This window comes from Saimiri boliviensis, chromosome 11 (genome assembly GCF_048565385.1).
Source record: "Saimiri boliviensis isolate mSaiBol1 chromosome 11, mSaiBol1.pri, whole genome shotgun sequence".
NCBI classification, from domain to species: Eukaryota; Metazoa; Chordata; class Mammalia; order Primates; family Cebidae; genus Saimiri; species Saimiri boliviensis.
The window spans coordinates 72,516,733-72,532,507 of NC_133459.1; the positions used below are offsets into that span (position 1 = coordinate 72,516,733).

Genomic DNA, 15,775 nt, shown 5'->3' on the forward strand with positions numbered 1-15,775 from the left:
TGTTGGGGAGGGGAAAGCTGAGGCCTGAAAGACGAGTAGCATTATCTAGTGGAAGAGGGGAAGGAAGGAATGCATAGGCATAAATGAGAATGAGAATAATAGCTAACACTGAGCACCTCCTGTGTGTGAGGGATTCTTCTAAGCACTTGGCTTGTATACCATCTCATATAATTCTCACAAAGACTCACATATGTAATAAGCACTATTATCGTCCTCATGGTACAGAAAAGGTATTTACAGGAAGGTAAAATAATTTGCTCAAGGACAGCAGCCAGAAAGTAGAGGTGCCCAGACTGGAAGCTGGCTCAGTCCAATTGACACCCCGAGTTTCTGACCACGTGGCCAACCTGCACAGAACATTGAGGCTGAGAGATGAGGCTAAAGAAATGGCCAGGAGCTCTTTTCAACCAAATTTGTTTTTGAAATAAGTGTTGCAAGTAAACTCTGTGCCCAAATGCCAGGACTACAGAGATAAGTAACAAAGCACGGCTTCTATTCTGAAGGAGTGTGTTTCTGGTGTGCCACATATCAAAGCTTAATAAATACCAATATAAGAATGACCATCGAAGTCTGGCTGTGCAGAAGGCCACAGAGAACTTCTTACAGAATCCAGTCATGTTCCCGTCAATACAGAAGCCAGGAGCAGTGGTTGGCTCGGCAGGAAATGTCAAACCCTGGATTGCCCCAGGATTCAAAGACGCATCACAGCATATCATGCCAGAGTGGGGAAAGAGCCCCCACATTACTGGCAGGAGAAGAGCTTTTCAATGAGAACAAGGCACCCTGGTGACATAATACCATTTTGTTATTCAGGGTCTGACAGCAAAGAATACACAGAGGAGGAGAAGAATGCTTTGGTGTTGTGTGATGAGGCAAAAGGTCCCAGAGGTTTAGTATACATTCATTTAAAAAAAAAAAATCATTGCTTGTAATTTTGTAACCTCCTTAGGGTATTTCAAATGGTTTGTGAAGATCAATGTTCTGCATGTTCAAAGAATTTAGGGAGTTTTAAAACCTTCCCATTCGGACTGGCTTGTCATAAAGAACAAAGGAACATGGAATTTCTTGCAGGGATCTGAATTCACACAAAGGAGCCCAGATATCTAAAATCAACAAAGATGGCCTTTGAACTTTTCTCAATCCAAAAGGGGAAAAGAATATGTATTGCTCTGTAGGCTCCAATCTAGTTGCTGCTTTTATCTTCCATCAATAAAATTGGTTTTGTGATTTTTATTTATGTAACTACCCAGTGGCCAATAGTATAAAGTAGTGGTTAAAAGCTTGGGCTCAGATAGACCTGAGTTCAAATTCAAGTTCTACGACTTATAACCTGTGACCCTGGGCAAGTTAGTTGAGCTCTCCAAGTCTCAAATTTCTCAGCTATAAGATGAAAATAAGAATATCATCTTCTTCATTAGGTTGCAATGAAAGTGAAGTGAGAATGCAATTTCTACATGTCTAATATATGGTAAACACTAAATAAATATAAACTGGATATTTTTTCTGTTTTCCATTAGCTCATGCATTTTAGTCGTTAACATTCCTCTCCTAGGAGAAGCTATGAAAATTTAAGATGTGTGGAGATGCTACATTCACTAAGATATCATTCTTCGGCTCTAAGGTAGAAGGCAGCTTAGGAGAGCAACATGTATAGGACTTATCTGCCGCTCTAAGGAAGAGATTGGTAAACTACAATTCATTGCCAAATCCAACTCCCTGCCTGTTTCTGTAAAGTTTTATTGGAATACAGCTACACTTACTGTTTACATATTATCTATGTCTGTGTTTGCACCACAGCAGTAGAGTGAAGTAGTTGCAAGAGACCATGTGGTTCACAAAGCCTAAAATATTTACTTCTGGTCCTTTACAGGGAAAGTGTGCTGACCCTTACCTGCTCTAAAAGCATAAAAATCTGTATTTTTTCGAGTCACATAACCTGAAAGCTGTATTACACTGGAAATTCACCTTCCTATGGAAAAATATGAAGACTACCTTCAGGTCACTGTAAACACTTTTACTAGCCAGTCCCAGGTACTGTGTGAAGCGCCAGGCACACGGAGACTCAGAAGGTAGGGTTCCTGAGGAACCCAAAGTTCAGTTGTGGAGACAGAAAAATTATAGTTCACTGCAGTGTGAGATAAGTTCCATGCCAGTTATGAAAGCAAATGGCTGGAGGAGTGCCAAGCCCTCCTTCTTCCTCCATGTGGCCATCACCTCCATCAGAGAAGAGGTGAAGTTTGCATGGACACTCTCCATTGTCTTCCAGTTCACTTTTATATCTGTGAGACTGCCCTGAGAACCACCGGATAGACCAGGATATTATAATGGGAAATCATTCTCAGATTTCTCTGGCACTGCTGTGGAAGATGAAATGGGCTGGGCAAGGGAAAGGAATAGGGAACTTTCTGCAGAGGTCACAGCTCTCATGTGTGCAGCAGTCAGGGAAATATAGCTTATCCCTGAGCAGTGGCTAAAGAAATGAAAGGAGGTTCACTAATGACCACTAACTTTGTTAAAAAGAATCAGAGTAAACAGGCAAACATAAACATGAATAAAATTGCAGAGGAGGAAACATCAGGCGTTCATTCAGTCGTTCACTTAATCTGTATTTACTGAGAAACCAGGCATAGTAAAAAAACAGGAAACACAAACTTTGAGTGGAAAATGACAAAGACAAGTCTGTCATAAGAAGACTTTGAGAACTGTATCCAGCATAGCTAAAAAGCAAATGTGGGCTTTCTAAGGCATGAGCAAAGAGGAGAAACAGAAGGCCTCCATGGTGGATAGGGGAGACAGAGCAAAGTGGTATAAGATGAAGTTCCAGAGTAGGTCATGAGGGTTTATCAGCCAGGGAGGGTTGCTAGGGTATTCATCTACATGTGTTGGGCAGTACCTGGGGGATTATAATCAGGGAGGTGACATGATCTGATTAACATTTTTAAAATTTCACCATTGTTACTGTTTTCTCTCTTTCCTTCCCTTCGTGAATGTTTTAGTCCAGAGCCATTACACAGGACTCAGTACAGTAGAATTCCCCAATGGGTGTGGAGCAGAATGTCAAAGTCCAAGTGAGGTGTGGAGAATATGTGGTGGATGGGAGTGGGGGTGGCCCTGCCTGGCACAGGGTGTCAGAATAAAAGTGGGAGAAGGAAAGCGTTTCCCCAGCCAAAGTGGGAGAGCTTAAATATGGTCAAGAAGGTAGTCACATGGGAGAGCAACCTGGCATAGGAGGTCAGAGTCCAAGCCCAGGAAGAAGGGTATCTATGAGAAGAGTAGAGAATACAGTGGCCCCAGTAAGGCCAGAGCCCAGGCATGGTAAGCAGGACATCCTACAGAGCAGTGCCACTGTGGTTCCATGCAGGCTAGGAAGGACATGGCACAGGAACTTGCCTGGTGGAAGGAAGTTGGAGCATGAGGGTGGTGAAGAAGGTATATGTACGGGCAGGCAACTCAGTGCAAAGGGCTGGAGCCTGAGCAGGGTGAGGAGGTCATGGCATAAGGTACATAGTTCATTGCTGAATGCTGGATCCCAAGGTAAGTGAGGAAGGACCCACTTGGGGCAGGCAGGTGGGGAATAGGTGGGTGGGTATCAGAACTCATGAGAGTGGGGAAGGCTTCCATATGGGTGTGAAATATTGGAGCCTTCGTGGGTAAAGGAGGATATCTGTGTGTGTGTGGGAGTGGAGAAAGGGTGCAACACCAATGGGAGATTTGTACATTCAGGGACAATGATCAAAGAAGTAAATATATTTAGGATAATGGGAACCAGGTTTCTCACTCTCAGAGAATGGTGTTGTGAAAATGGAGAGAATGAAAACTAGAATCAACTCTGTCGGTTGGTTTGGAATTGGAGATGTTGGTGGAAGCATGCTTTGACAGAGAGAAGTCTAAATGTGTTTACACATCTATGTGTGCTCACACATATGCTCTAGCAGTGCCTGCTAAATGACAGGGCCTGGGAGGAGCGGCACTTCAGCCACAGGAACACACCACCTAGTACCTCAATTTTCATTTCTAAATACTATTATTTACCAAAAGGAAGCAAGGCACTTGAAGAAATGGCAGACTTTAAGGCTGAGACAAGGAATGCACAAAACAAGAAAATAAGCCTGAAATATCTTGCACCAGCAAGTAGAGAGATATAAAGAAAGATGGTGACATATCAAAGGGATATATTGAGAACACCCCAGGTGGCCAACTATGAGTTAATTTGAGTATCAAAATAAATAATGACAGTGACATAAATAAAATGGTAACTATAAGTTTATATAGATATAAATGACATAATAAAATTTGGCTGAGGTACAGAATATTTATATAGTCTTAAAATATCTCCTCACAAAATACTTATTAATTATAAAGAAAAAAAGAGAAAGTTTATAGTGTAGACTCCTATCAGACACCACTCAATCAAGTAATCAAAATTAACAACACAATAATGGCACAAATCAAAATGTGATAGGACACAATGAAAGAAACAACCTCACTTCTGTGATACGTCCCCCTGAAGATGCATACTTTGAATCTAATCATTAGGAAACTTCTGATAAAACCAAAATTGAAGGACATTCTGCAAAATTACTGGCTTGTCATACTCAAAAGTGTCATGATTCTAAAATGCAAGTATAGACTGAGAGACCATTTCAGACAGAGAGAGAATAAAGAAACATGACAACTCATTACTGCATGTGATTCTGAATTAGATTCTTTTGCTATAAAAAGCATTATTGAGATAATTGGCAAAACTTGAATGGCATCTGGGAGTAGATGGAAGAATTGAATGATTGTATTGTGGTTATGAAGGAGAATGTCTTTATTTTAGAACTCTGCTAAAGTATTTGGGAGATGATGGGCATTGCATTGGCAACTTACTCTCAAATGGTTCAGAAAAACAAACACTGTATAATTGTGGCAACTTTATGTTTAAGATATTTAAATAAAACTTTTTTAAAAAAAAAAAGTTCATGTATTCACTTTAGCCATTTGATTCCAAAGTCTTTCCATATGTTCCTACCTTGCTGTATCCCTGGATGACCCCACCCCTTGTGAACCAGGGCTTGTCTTTCATTTTCACTGCATAGGGAGAGTGTCCTTAGAGCATGTCCCTTCTCCTGTGTTGAAGCTTACCTGTACATGTCTGTGGTTTCTTTTTTTTCTTTCTTTGAGACAGAGTCTTACTCTGCCACCCAGGCTGGAGAACAGTGGCACAATCACAGCTTACTGCATCCTCTACCTCCTTGCCTCAAGAGATCCTCCTGCCTTGACCTTCCAAAGTGCTGGGATTGCAAACATGAACCACTGTGCCCAGCCATTATGTGTCTACATTTCTATTTACTCCAGAGGATAGGGTCTATATCCATCACACTCATGTCTATATTCCTAATATATAGCAGAAAGCTCCTGGGATTGTGCTCGACAAACAGTCATGGAGAAAGGAAGAGAGATAAGGATAGAGACATAACTTTGAGAATCACTTCTAGAGCCAACAGAGTTAAGTTGGAAAATATTTAATAACTGCCTAGCCTAGGTTTGAATTACAACTGGGTAATCTTGTAGAAAACATAGATCCTCTGAGCCTTGGTTTCCTCATATATAGAATGGGTTGTTAGGTAGGGAAACTTTTGTAAGTTTGGTAAAGCATCTAGTAGAGTCCCTGGCACTTTGCAGGTCTGCAACACATTTGTTTTCCTTTTCTTCTTAGAAATAAAACTAGAAATTTAGAATTCCAGGTTATATTCCTGATTTCACTACAACGTTGACATATGAACTGGGACAGGTTCTTTCGATTCTTAAGGCCTAAATTTCCTTCCTGGTAAGTTGGTAAGTGGGAAAATGAGGAATTGAGGAGTGGACCGTATGACTGTCACTCTGCCAAGAACTCTTAGATTTAAAGTTTAATTTTTTTTTTCTGCATGATAGTACAGAAGGTGAGGGGTATGAGAGATTTTACTATAGAGGATTTTCCTCTGTTTTAGCAGTGAAGGCATGCAAAGTCTGCCTCCTAATGGTTTGTACAGCTGACTCATTTGTACCTGCTTAAATTAATAGGTAAATTGAGAGGTGGTAGTGTTGTTAGGTTACTGATGAGCATATTAAAAATTTATGAGCCATCAAGGAATTAATACACACTTTAAGTTTTCACTGCATTTTTCCTTATTCATAATTCTTTGCCTAATTGCTTTTCCCTTTAAAATTGAGGGGAGCTGAGACCTTGGATGTTTGCCTAATGGCTCAAGCAGAACCATGACCTGGTTGCCAAATCTTTTAGTTCTTTTATAGCCTGGGGATGTTTGCCATTGAAAGAAAACTGATGGGTTTGATATTCCTGAAAGAGATATTTTGCACTGACCTCTGGCCCCATTAAGTGCTTTGGCCCTTGCCCATTCGCTGTAATGGGAGCAATAAATTTGTTTCAATTTAGGACATTGTCAAGTAGGAAATATTGACAAAAATGAAATAACACTTTGAAAACACCCAAGATGAAATAGTGAATAAATAAACATGTTGAACTTAACTGATAAATTAGCAAATCGTCATTCATAAGAGTCTGACTGGATCATTTCAAAGTTAGGCCAAATAATTCCTGTCTCTAATGGAAATAACATCTTACTCTTTAGGCTGGAGAAAAGGTGGGCTACATAGAAAGACACTGAAAAGCATTCGAAGGCATTTACCCTGTATGACAGATCTATTTTAAATAGATCCATTTGTTTTCAGCTAAATGCCAAAAGGATGAGCCAGATGACTCTAGTAGCCTTTTCTATGGCAAGGCATTTATTATCCTAGTGTAAACACCTTTATTAGACATCTTAGCAGGCTGTTTCTCCACCTTTTCTTTGTATTCATTCCTTAGATTGAGGCAAAGAACTGAAATTCTGTTTAGATATTATTGTGTATGATTCCTTTGAAGTATAAGAGATAACTTCTAAATTGGAGATACCCTCTTGAAGAAGGCAGTGAGTGTGCATATGGCATTGATCCCTGTGCTAATGTTATCACATGGGTAACTTTATTATGACAGATGGCAATAAACCACAAAACATGTTTGCAAAGTTGGGAGGCTTTGAATGGTATTGCCTTATTAAATGAAAATGGCTAAATCTTCCAGGGTACAGGTAGCCTGAAGACATTGTTAGCTGTGTAAGAACTAATTGGACCAATTTGAATGGAAGAAAATTTTGCCTGAAGTCTTTAATCACACTAGTAACCTAATAGTTTTCTGTTCAACCTAGCCCAGGCTGTGTTTAGGAAGATGAATCCATGCATGCAGCTTAGAAAATTTTACACAAGATCAGAGGGTTGAGAGGAATCATAAATCTCTCATTTAGAAAGTTTAGAGCATGTGTATCTCATGTGTTAGCATCATAGCACGGTAACAGGCAAGCAATTGCTGAATAAAAGAAAGTATCATTTTTAAAAAATCAAGCAAACAGGAGAAAGCTGTTTCTGATTTTGCTATGATTATAAGGGATGTTTCTCTAAGAAGAATTTAGTGTTCATCTTTATGAACAAAGAATCCAAAACCTTTTCTCTCATTATCAGCTCTGTAATTCAGTGAGCTCCCCAAATGATAACTGAACAATAGTTTCATATGTGCTATTTTTAAATGAAGTGTGTTTTAGTAGAAAGAGTATGGACTGGAAGTTTGAAAAACTTCTGTTCGAGTTCAGGTTCTGTTGCTTGCTAGCTCTGTCATTCAAACTTTCTGAGCCTGACTTTGCATCCCCAAAATGCAGGTGAAATTAATTCCTTCCCAGATACCTCACAGGGGTTTTGTACAAATGCTACAAGCCAATCGATAGAAAAGTATATGCAAGCTATAAAGCCTTCTGCAAGTATAAGAAATTATTATCATTATATCATAGAAGAACTTAATGTTCTGGGTCTCTATTTTTATTTGATTGTTTTTTAATTGTTTTAATTTCACTCTTACTTTCAAGCCATGTAAAATCGTATACATCTGTTATAATTCAACAAATCAAAGTTCCCAACTTTGCAAAAGCTTTGCACTCAAAAGAATGTGATTTTAAAAAAAAATGGTTTCTTTTGGACTGCATACCCATCTGAAGTCTTCTTTGGAATGTAATTCAGTCAGAAGCAATTGTGGCACTAGCAAATATTCTGAGAATTCAAGAAATCCCACAGCCAAAACCATGATTCATTGCTCCAATACCAAAAACATTTGGCAGGCTGTAGTTTGGAAGCCACAACATTGTCTGCTTTTGGGGCTCTAAATGGGGCCATTTGGATTATTGTGACACATTGTGCCTGGTCCCACCACGCTAGAAAGATGGCACCAGAATTCCCCAGTCTCTTCAGATATTATTTTTTATATTTCTTCTTGGGACTTGCTTAACAATATATCGCTTTGGATTAAATTACATAGTTTTAGGAGTAGATCCTAAAAGCAACATGAATATTCTACCAATTTATGTAAGAATTCTTGTTAGGCAGCTCTGGATTTTCTAGTGCCAGCCTTACACAACCTGTCATTCAAATCCTTAAGGATGGGTTTATGTGAAAGTGGTTTCTCTAGTTTCCTCTGTTTCATCTCAAATGGCAATGTAGTTCTTCCTTTGAGATGGAGCACTAAATGCAACAGTTCCTTCAGGCAAATAGCAGGTTTCAGTTACCATTTCAAATGAAATGGATACAGACAAAAGCTACTAACACCACCCTGAGTAGCAGTGGTAATGTATAGCCAGTATTGAAAATCAGGCATTCAGCCCTGGCCAAATGTCAGACACTTTAGATAAGGAAGATATACATGTCCTGACTAAATAGGGACAGTGTAATCTCACTCTGCTTTTCCAACATGCCCAAACTAGCTTCTCAAGTCTATGTGATTCACCTTCTAAAGAATCACAGAATGTGACCAGGTGCCGTGGCTCACGCCTGTAATCCCAGCAATCTGGGAGGTGGAGGTGGGTGGATCAACAGGAGTTTGACACCAGCCTGACCAACATGGTGAAACCCCGTCTCTACTAAAAAAAAATTAGCGAGGCATGGTGGCACACAGCTGTAATCCCAGATACTCTTGTGGTGAGGCACAAGAATTGTTTGAGTCTGGGAGGTGGAGATTGTAGTGAGCTGAGATTCTGCCACTGCATTCCAGCCTGGGCTGGACAGAGAAGGACTCTGTCTCAAAACAAACAAACAAACAACAACAACAACAACAACAACAAAAAGAATCATGGAATGTAAGAAATGGAGGAATCTGGGACATCACTTGTCAGACCTCCAGGTAGATGCCTGAATTCCTCTACAACACCTGGAGCCAAGAGGTACTCCAGTCCTTAGCTTACAGACTTCTAGGGATGGAACAGGACCCCCTACTAGAACAATTCAACCCCTTTTTGGACAGTTCTAATCTTGGGAAATGCAGTGTTTTGTTTTAATTATTCCCAATGTCTAAGGCTCAACTTAACTCTGTTGGAATGTCATCTGTATGAAACGTCTTCACTATTCGAAGACTGTGTCGGTTGTGGATATTCAGTCAGTCACAGTTCAGTCTAATCACTTGTCATCTGGCACAGATCTCCCCTTCTTACTTAAAGCATTCAGGAGTAATTCTGTCCAACACTCTGCTAGAATCCAGCTGTATGTTCCAGCCTGTTAATTCCCCCTTTATATTTATCTTCACTCCCTCAAAAAAATACAGCAAATCTAGAACAATTTTCTTTTCTTAATATATCCATGGTAGCCCCTAGTAATCAGTATTTTCTAAGAGCCGAGAAAACTTCTGTTTAACTCATTCCTTTCTGAAGATTTGCCCATAATGTACATTAACTCACTAGTCTAGTTTGTAGGCTCTGTCTGACTCCTGCTTTGGAGAGTTGAGGCTATCTTTGCATATATTATCTTCTAGCACTTTTCCCATTCTTCTTAACGCTTCTGTCACCAGTTGTTTTTTTCTTTTGTTTTGTTTTTGTTTTCTGAGACAGAGTCTCACTCTGTCACTCAGGCTGCAGTGCAGTGGCACGACCCTGGCTCACTGCAACCTCTGCCTCCTGGGGTCAAGCAATTCTCCTGCCTCAGCCTCCCAGGGAGCTTGGATTACAGGCGCCTGCCACCTTACCTGGCTAATTTTGGTATTTTTAGTAGAGAAGGGCTTTTACCATGTTGGCCAGGCTGGTCTCCAACTCCTGACCTCAGGTGATCCACCAGCTCTGGCCTCCCAAAGTGGTGAGATTACAGGCATGAGCCACCACACCTGGCCTGTCAGTTTTAAATGTTCTGGTTCCTGTCTTTGCCCAGGGTGCGTTAATTCATTCACAGACAATGTGACTATTTGCAAACAGGCTAATTTGTTCTGACAACCCATGGCCTAAATGGCTTGCACACTCAAAAATACAGTTTACATATTGTGGATTTGAGTGTGAGCTGATCTAATTGGCAGATGTTCACTAGGACATCTATACCCCTAAGGCATGAATTAATTAGTAAAAAATATATTTTAAAGTTTTGGGTTCTGTTCTTCATCTTAATAAATTATTCATAGCTTCATGCACCTTTACAAAAAAACAGTGGCTGATGATAATATTTATATTTATGTATATATCATAGAGCTAATTTGAATTAGCACTACAATAATATATATTAATATAACATGATAGTATGCAAAAACTAACCCAAAGACTCATTCTCTTTTAATAAAATAAAATTTCATTTTGCATCCACAAAATTACCCATATAGTAACTAGTAGCTCATATATATGGCTGTCTATGATCTATGTCATCTTTTTAGCATAAAGAAGACTACCTAGTTGACAAGCAGTGTTGAAATACTTGCAAAATTGAGTGCTTTCCTTACCTGTCATTAGTTCGCATTTACTTTTATCGAATTCCTGAGGCAGCTGCATCACTGTAAGTTCCTTATCTTCACTGACCACAACTTCAGAAATAGAAGGTCTGATGTATCTCCTAAACCCTGGGCATCTGTGAAACCCTTGCTGAAGTCTGGATGCACATGGTTCAAACAGCTAGTTCCATTGATCAGGGTCTGGTTTCTTGTTTTGTTTGACCTGGGCATGGGTAGCTTCCATCTGTCTGTCATCCTAGAACAGCGTCTGGAGCCAGCCTATGTGGTATCTCTTGGGCAAAAAGGTTAAGTCCGCTGACATGGATTGCATTTAGCAACCGAGCAAGCAGAGCAGTTTGGATATGAGCTTTTATTCAGAGGAAACCAGATAGCCATTTTGCTGATAAAATATTTATTTCCTATTGTATTGTGTTGCCAAGACTACAGTGCATAGCACATTTCTTAAAAGGAGGTAGTTCTAAAGAAGTCACATATATTAATAAGGGAAATAGTGTTTTGAAAAATGTCTTGAGTGACATTCTGTTGCCATTTAATGTTGATTGAGAACACATCATGTCACATTAAAGCCAATACTTTGTCTTCTTTTTAAGTAGTGCTTTCTTCTAAAAAGCAGCATCTCTACTCTTTAGCTTAAGGAAGTGAGGCCAAAGATGCATTCATTGTTAAGGCAAGTAGAAAGAATTAATCAGTGTGAACTTACGTTAGCTTTCAGAAATATCTGATGTCTCTAAATGAACATTTTATAATACTTTAATTTTATTTAATTTAACATACTTTTCGTTTAAGTATTTGCAAAGTACTGGCTAACCCCTGTGGGGAATCTAAAGATGTCAGACATAATCTCTGATCTCCAGGAACTATCTGTGTAATGAGGTTCACTGGCATACAAATACAGATAATTCTACACTAAGGCAGACTCTGATGAGTACTGCGGTAGGATTATCAAGTTCGAGAAGGGTATGGAAGAGGAAGAGGTTAATTCTGACTGGGGATTTTCAAGAGGGCTTCAAGGAAGATGCCAACTTTGAGTTATACCTTGAAGAATAATAAAAGTAGGTAACAATTATTGAGTGCTGACTGAATTCCGGCAATGTCCATAGTGCTTTAAACTTATTAACTCTTTTAGTACTCATAATTAACTTTATACATTAAGTCTTGTTATAATTCCCATTTTATAGTTGCATCACTGAGGCATAGAATAGTTAAATAACTTGCCAAGATATTAAGTGATGGTGTCAGGATTCAAATCCAAGGAGACTGGCATAGAATGCTCATTCTTAACCATAGTGCTATACGGTTTCCTATCAGGGATAAATAGGCATACAGGCATTGATCGACTTATGACCTATGCAACTTACGACCATTGGACTTTACGACCACAATCGCTAGCCACGACTGCTCCGCATCTGGCAGCGCAAACATTGCCCAGCTGGGCGTACGACAGTGTGGACCAGCTTCTGGCAGCACTACCATCTCCGCGTGCACCATTTCAACTATACATAGAGCCTACTCAACTTACAACCAAATCGTGTTACGACCGTTCCACGGTCCCAACTGCGGTCGTAAGTCAAGCACTGCCTGTATTCAAGCAGTGAGGTCAGCTCAGTCACAGTCATTAGAGAAGAGAAAATTGAGGAATGTTTAGAAAATTCAGTTTATTTGTCTGCCTTGAACTTGGGCAAAAAATGTGTTGAGAAATTGTAGAATACAATACAGAGAGACATGAGTAGGGCTATAGAGGACTTGGTATATCAGCTTGGGGAATTGCAGGGGAGTGCTGTGGTAAGGTTTTTCTTATAATAAGACCCTTTTGGGGGAGTATTGAGTGACTGGTGGGGAAAATGTCGTTTAAGGATGTGTTAATTCTATTAAATGCTTCAAAAACTCTGTTAAGCTTCTCTTATATACCAGGCACTGTTCCGAGTGTTGAGGATATAGCAGAGAACAAGAGAGACAAGTTCCTACCCTCATTGTGGAAAGAATATGGAGGATATATAAGTAAACAGAAAAATGAGCAAGATAATTTTCTATGATTCTGAAATAAGGAAGTAGAGTGATGTGATGTGATGTGATATGTGATGTGATGTGATGTGATATGATAGAGAGTGGCCGTGGGCAGAGGAGTAGTCACTTAGAGTGCTGGTCAGGATCTATGACTGGCTCCTCTGCCATTCAGGACTGAACTGAGGCCTGAATGGCAGAGGAGTCAGTCATAGATGAAGGCAGGGCAAGTGTTCAGCACAAAGGGATGGCATTCATTAAGAAGCGCATTCCAGGTAGAGTTAACAAAGGGAAGTTCTGAATTGGGAAAGAGCTTGGAGGGCTGAAGAGACAGAAAGAATGCCGAAAAGTGTAGCAAAAGATAGGGAGAGCGGTATGGGTTGAGGTTTGAGAAGTAGGCAGGACCAGGACCTTGTAGGTAGAGCATTTGTATTTTATTCCAAATGAACTGTGAAGCATTGAAGGATTTTAAGTAGGTGAATGCTGTAATCTGTTTTATATTTTGAAAAGATCACCCTGGATAATATACAAAGACTGATCTATATAGAGACAGAAGTGAAAGCAGGAAGATCAATTAGGTGGCAAACTGCAAAAAAACAAAGAAGAAAAAGATTAGTCTAGGCCTTGAGGCTGGAGAGAGATGGATAGATTAGGATTATATTTCAGAGGCAGAGCTAAAAGGACTTGAGTTGAGTGAGAAGTGTGAGAGATAGAAGCTGTTTACCAAGGATAACTCCAAGAATTTTGGCTCAAGGCAACTGAATGATGTCATACTGGTAATTGAAATGGAAATAATTGGCTTGGGGGCTGGAGAATTAAGAGTTCTCCTACGGTCATGGTGAAGGCTGGGGAGAACAAGGGTAGTTGCTTTGAGAATGACAAAGGATGAATGGATGCAAGAGAGATTTTAGATATATAATTAACTGATAGGTGTAGTTAGATGTCAGGATGAGGGTTTTGATAAGTTCAGGTTCTGAGTCAAATGAACTGGCAGGAAGTGATCTCATTAAACAAATTGGCAAAAGAGGAGGAGGAACTTGAGAAACGAGGGTCAATAAAGAGTAGGAATCAGGAATAATTCATATTGGCTTTGGAATCTAAAAGACTTGGATTTGATTGTGGATGAGCTATTACCAAAAATGCGTGACAAGTTACTTAATTGTTCCAGTGCCAGTTTTGTTATCTATAAAATAAGGAAATGATATTACATTATATGTAAAGTTTTATATATATATATATATATTTACATACACACACATACAAAAGAATCATGCAATGAATATTATCACTGTATCTTATCATTATCATAAAAATAACAATATAATAATAATACTTCTTGGGATGTGTTTTATTTATATTATTACTAATATAATAATGTTCTTATTTTAGTTCTTTTTAGTAAAAATAACAAGCACCAACTGGAAATTATTTGTGTTCTTTTCCTATTTTACAGATAAATAAACTGAGGCTCAGTAAGGATGGCATACCCAAGGTTATACTACTAGAAACTGTAACTATGCATAAAAGCCAGGACTTACACTTAGATATGACTTAAATCAAATAATTCTGAACTCTTCTCCATCTAGTCACTTGTAAGATAAAAGCTGTTTTGTATCATTTTGCCATTTCTCTTGGATCTATGTTGAATGGAAAAATTCTGTGTTTATAAAAATGTTATTATCAGATCACCACACTGTGAAACTATGTGTTTTATTAATTTTCCAGTACTGGACAATGTTCCTCTCAAGGTCTGTCTTTGGAGGAGATGAAAAGAAGTCTTCAATACTCACCCATTGACAAATATGGTAAGTAGACAGATTTTTTTAGGTTTGTTAAGAAACTAACCCTGGGAAGGTGATGTCTATTCAACAAAAAAAGACAAAACATTGCATATTGTGACATCCACAATGATAGATGTTACAATATAAAAGTATAAAATTTGATTTTATACTTTAAAAATATAAAAGTATAACATTTGATTTTGTATGTCTTTCATAACTCATTTACCTTTAAGGTTAATAATGTGTGTGTGAGCATGCGTGAGTGTGTATGAGCATATAAGTATATGTGTGAGTGCCTGTATGTGTTTGTGTACATAGAAAAAAGTACAAGTCTTTTTTTAAAAAAACTCTGCTTCCTCTCATGATATTCCAGATACTTTGTCAACATCTTATTAAGTCCATTGCTTCTAAGCCCCACGTGAAGTGTGTGTAGGTAGGGAGAGAAAAAACAAGAGATGAGTTTTCACAATTACATAATGTATTGGGAGAGCTCTTCCCCTTTAGCCAAGCACTCAAGGGTAAAATGCAAATCCAACCATTCCTTCAAACAGCTGGAGAGGTGGTGAGGGGATAGTTGATGGGATCCATTTTACACAGGACTGCTTCAGAAAGGATTAATAAAGCTCTTTGAAATAATTAACAATGTTTTTTTCAGACCTTTGGAAGACAGAGGATGGACAATTGTCTTTATCATCAGCTGCCACATTAATGTGTTAGGGCTGGGATGTCCTTTTACCAACCTTTACGCCTGAGAGGCACTATGTTTAATTGGAAGTTTAGCACAGTGGGCCCATTTATTCATTGCAACTTCCTTTGACTATATGGAGGACTGAAATAGTGTCTGTCAGTTAAAGAGATCAGATTTATTATAAGAGCTGGGTTTGGGGAAGAATAAATTGGATGATGTGAGCCTGGGTCTCTGACATAGATGGCAATAGACCGGGGAGACCGTTGGCTTTGGGATCCTTAGCAATTCATCTCATCTTCATAGAATCATCACCTAAGGCATTAGAAACCTTTTAAGAAACAAAGAAAAGAAAATATGTTTTGAATGGATGCACACAAACTACTTGGGCACATTTAAAAAAGGGAAACTTTGTGCTTCTGACTCCCAATATGTCTCTAGAATGCAGATGAGTACTTTTTATTATCAGCTTTACAACGTAATTGG

General features: G+C 39.0%; 1 protein-coding gene across 13 annotated transcripts in view; it reads left to right on the top strand.

Moving 5' to 3' along the window:
* The window catches only part of TNNI3K (TNNI3 interacting kinase), a 323,082-nt gene that overhangs the window by 303,793 nt on the left and 3,514 nt on the right, over nt 1-15,775 (top strand). For 6 of the 13 annotated variants that reach the window (XR_012512449.1, XM_074381016.1, XM_074381015.1 and 3 more), the window contains one exon: nt 14,549-14,628. Coding sequence is in view for 5 of the 13 variants with exons in the window: in XM_074381016.1 (XP_074237117.1) it covers nt 14,549-14,628 (80 nt within the window). In the remaining 8 variants the exon portion in view is untranslated. Of the gene's footprint in view, nt 13,062-14,276; nt 14,630-15,775 lie in introns of those variants that run through there. The other 7 variants (XR_005580798.2, XR_012512450.1, XM_074381019.1 and 4 more) reach the window with 3 other exon arrangements.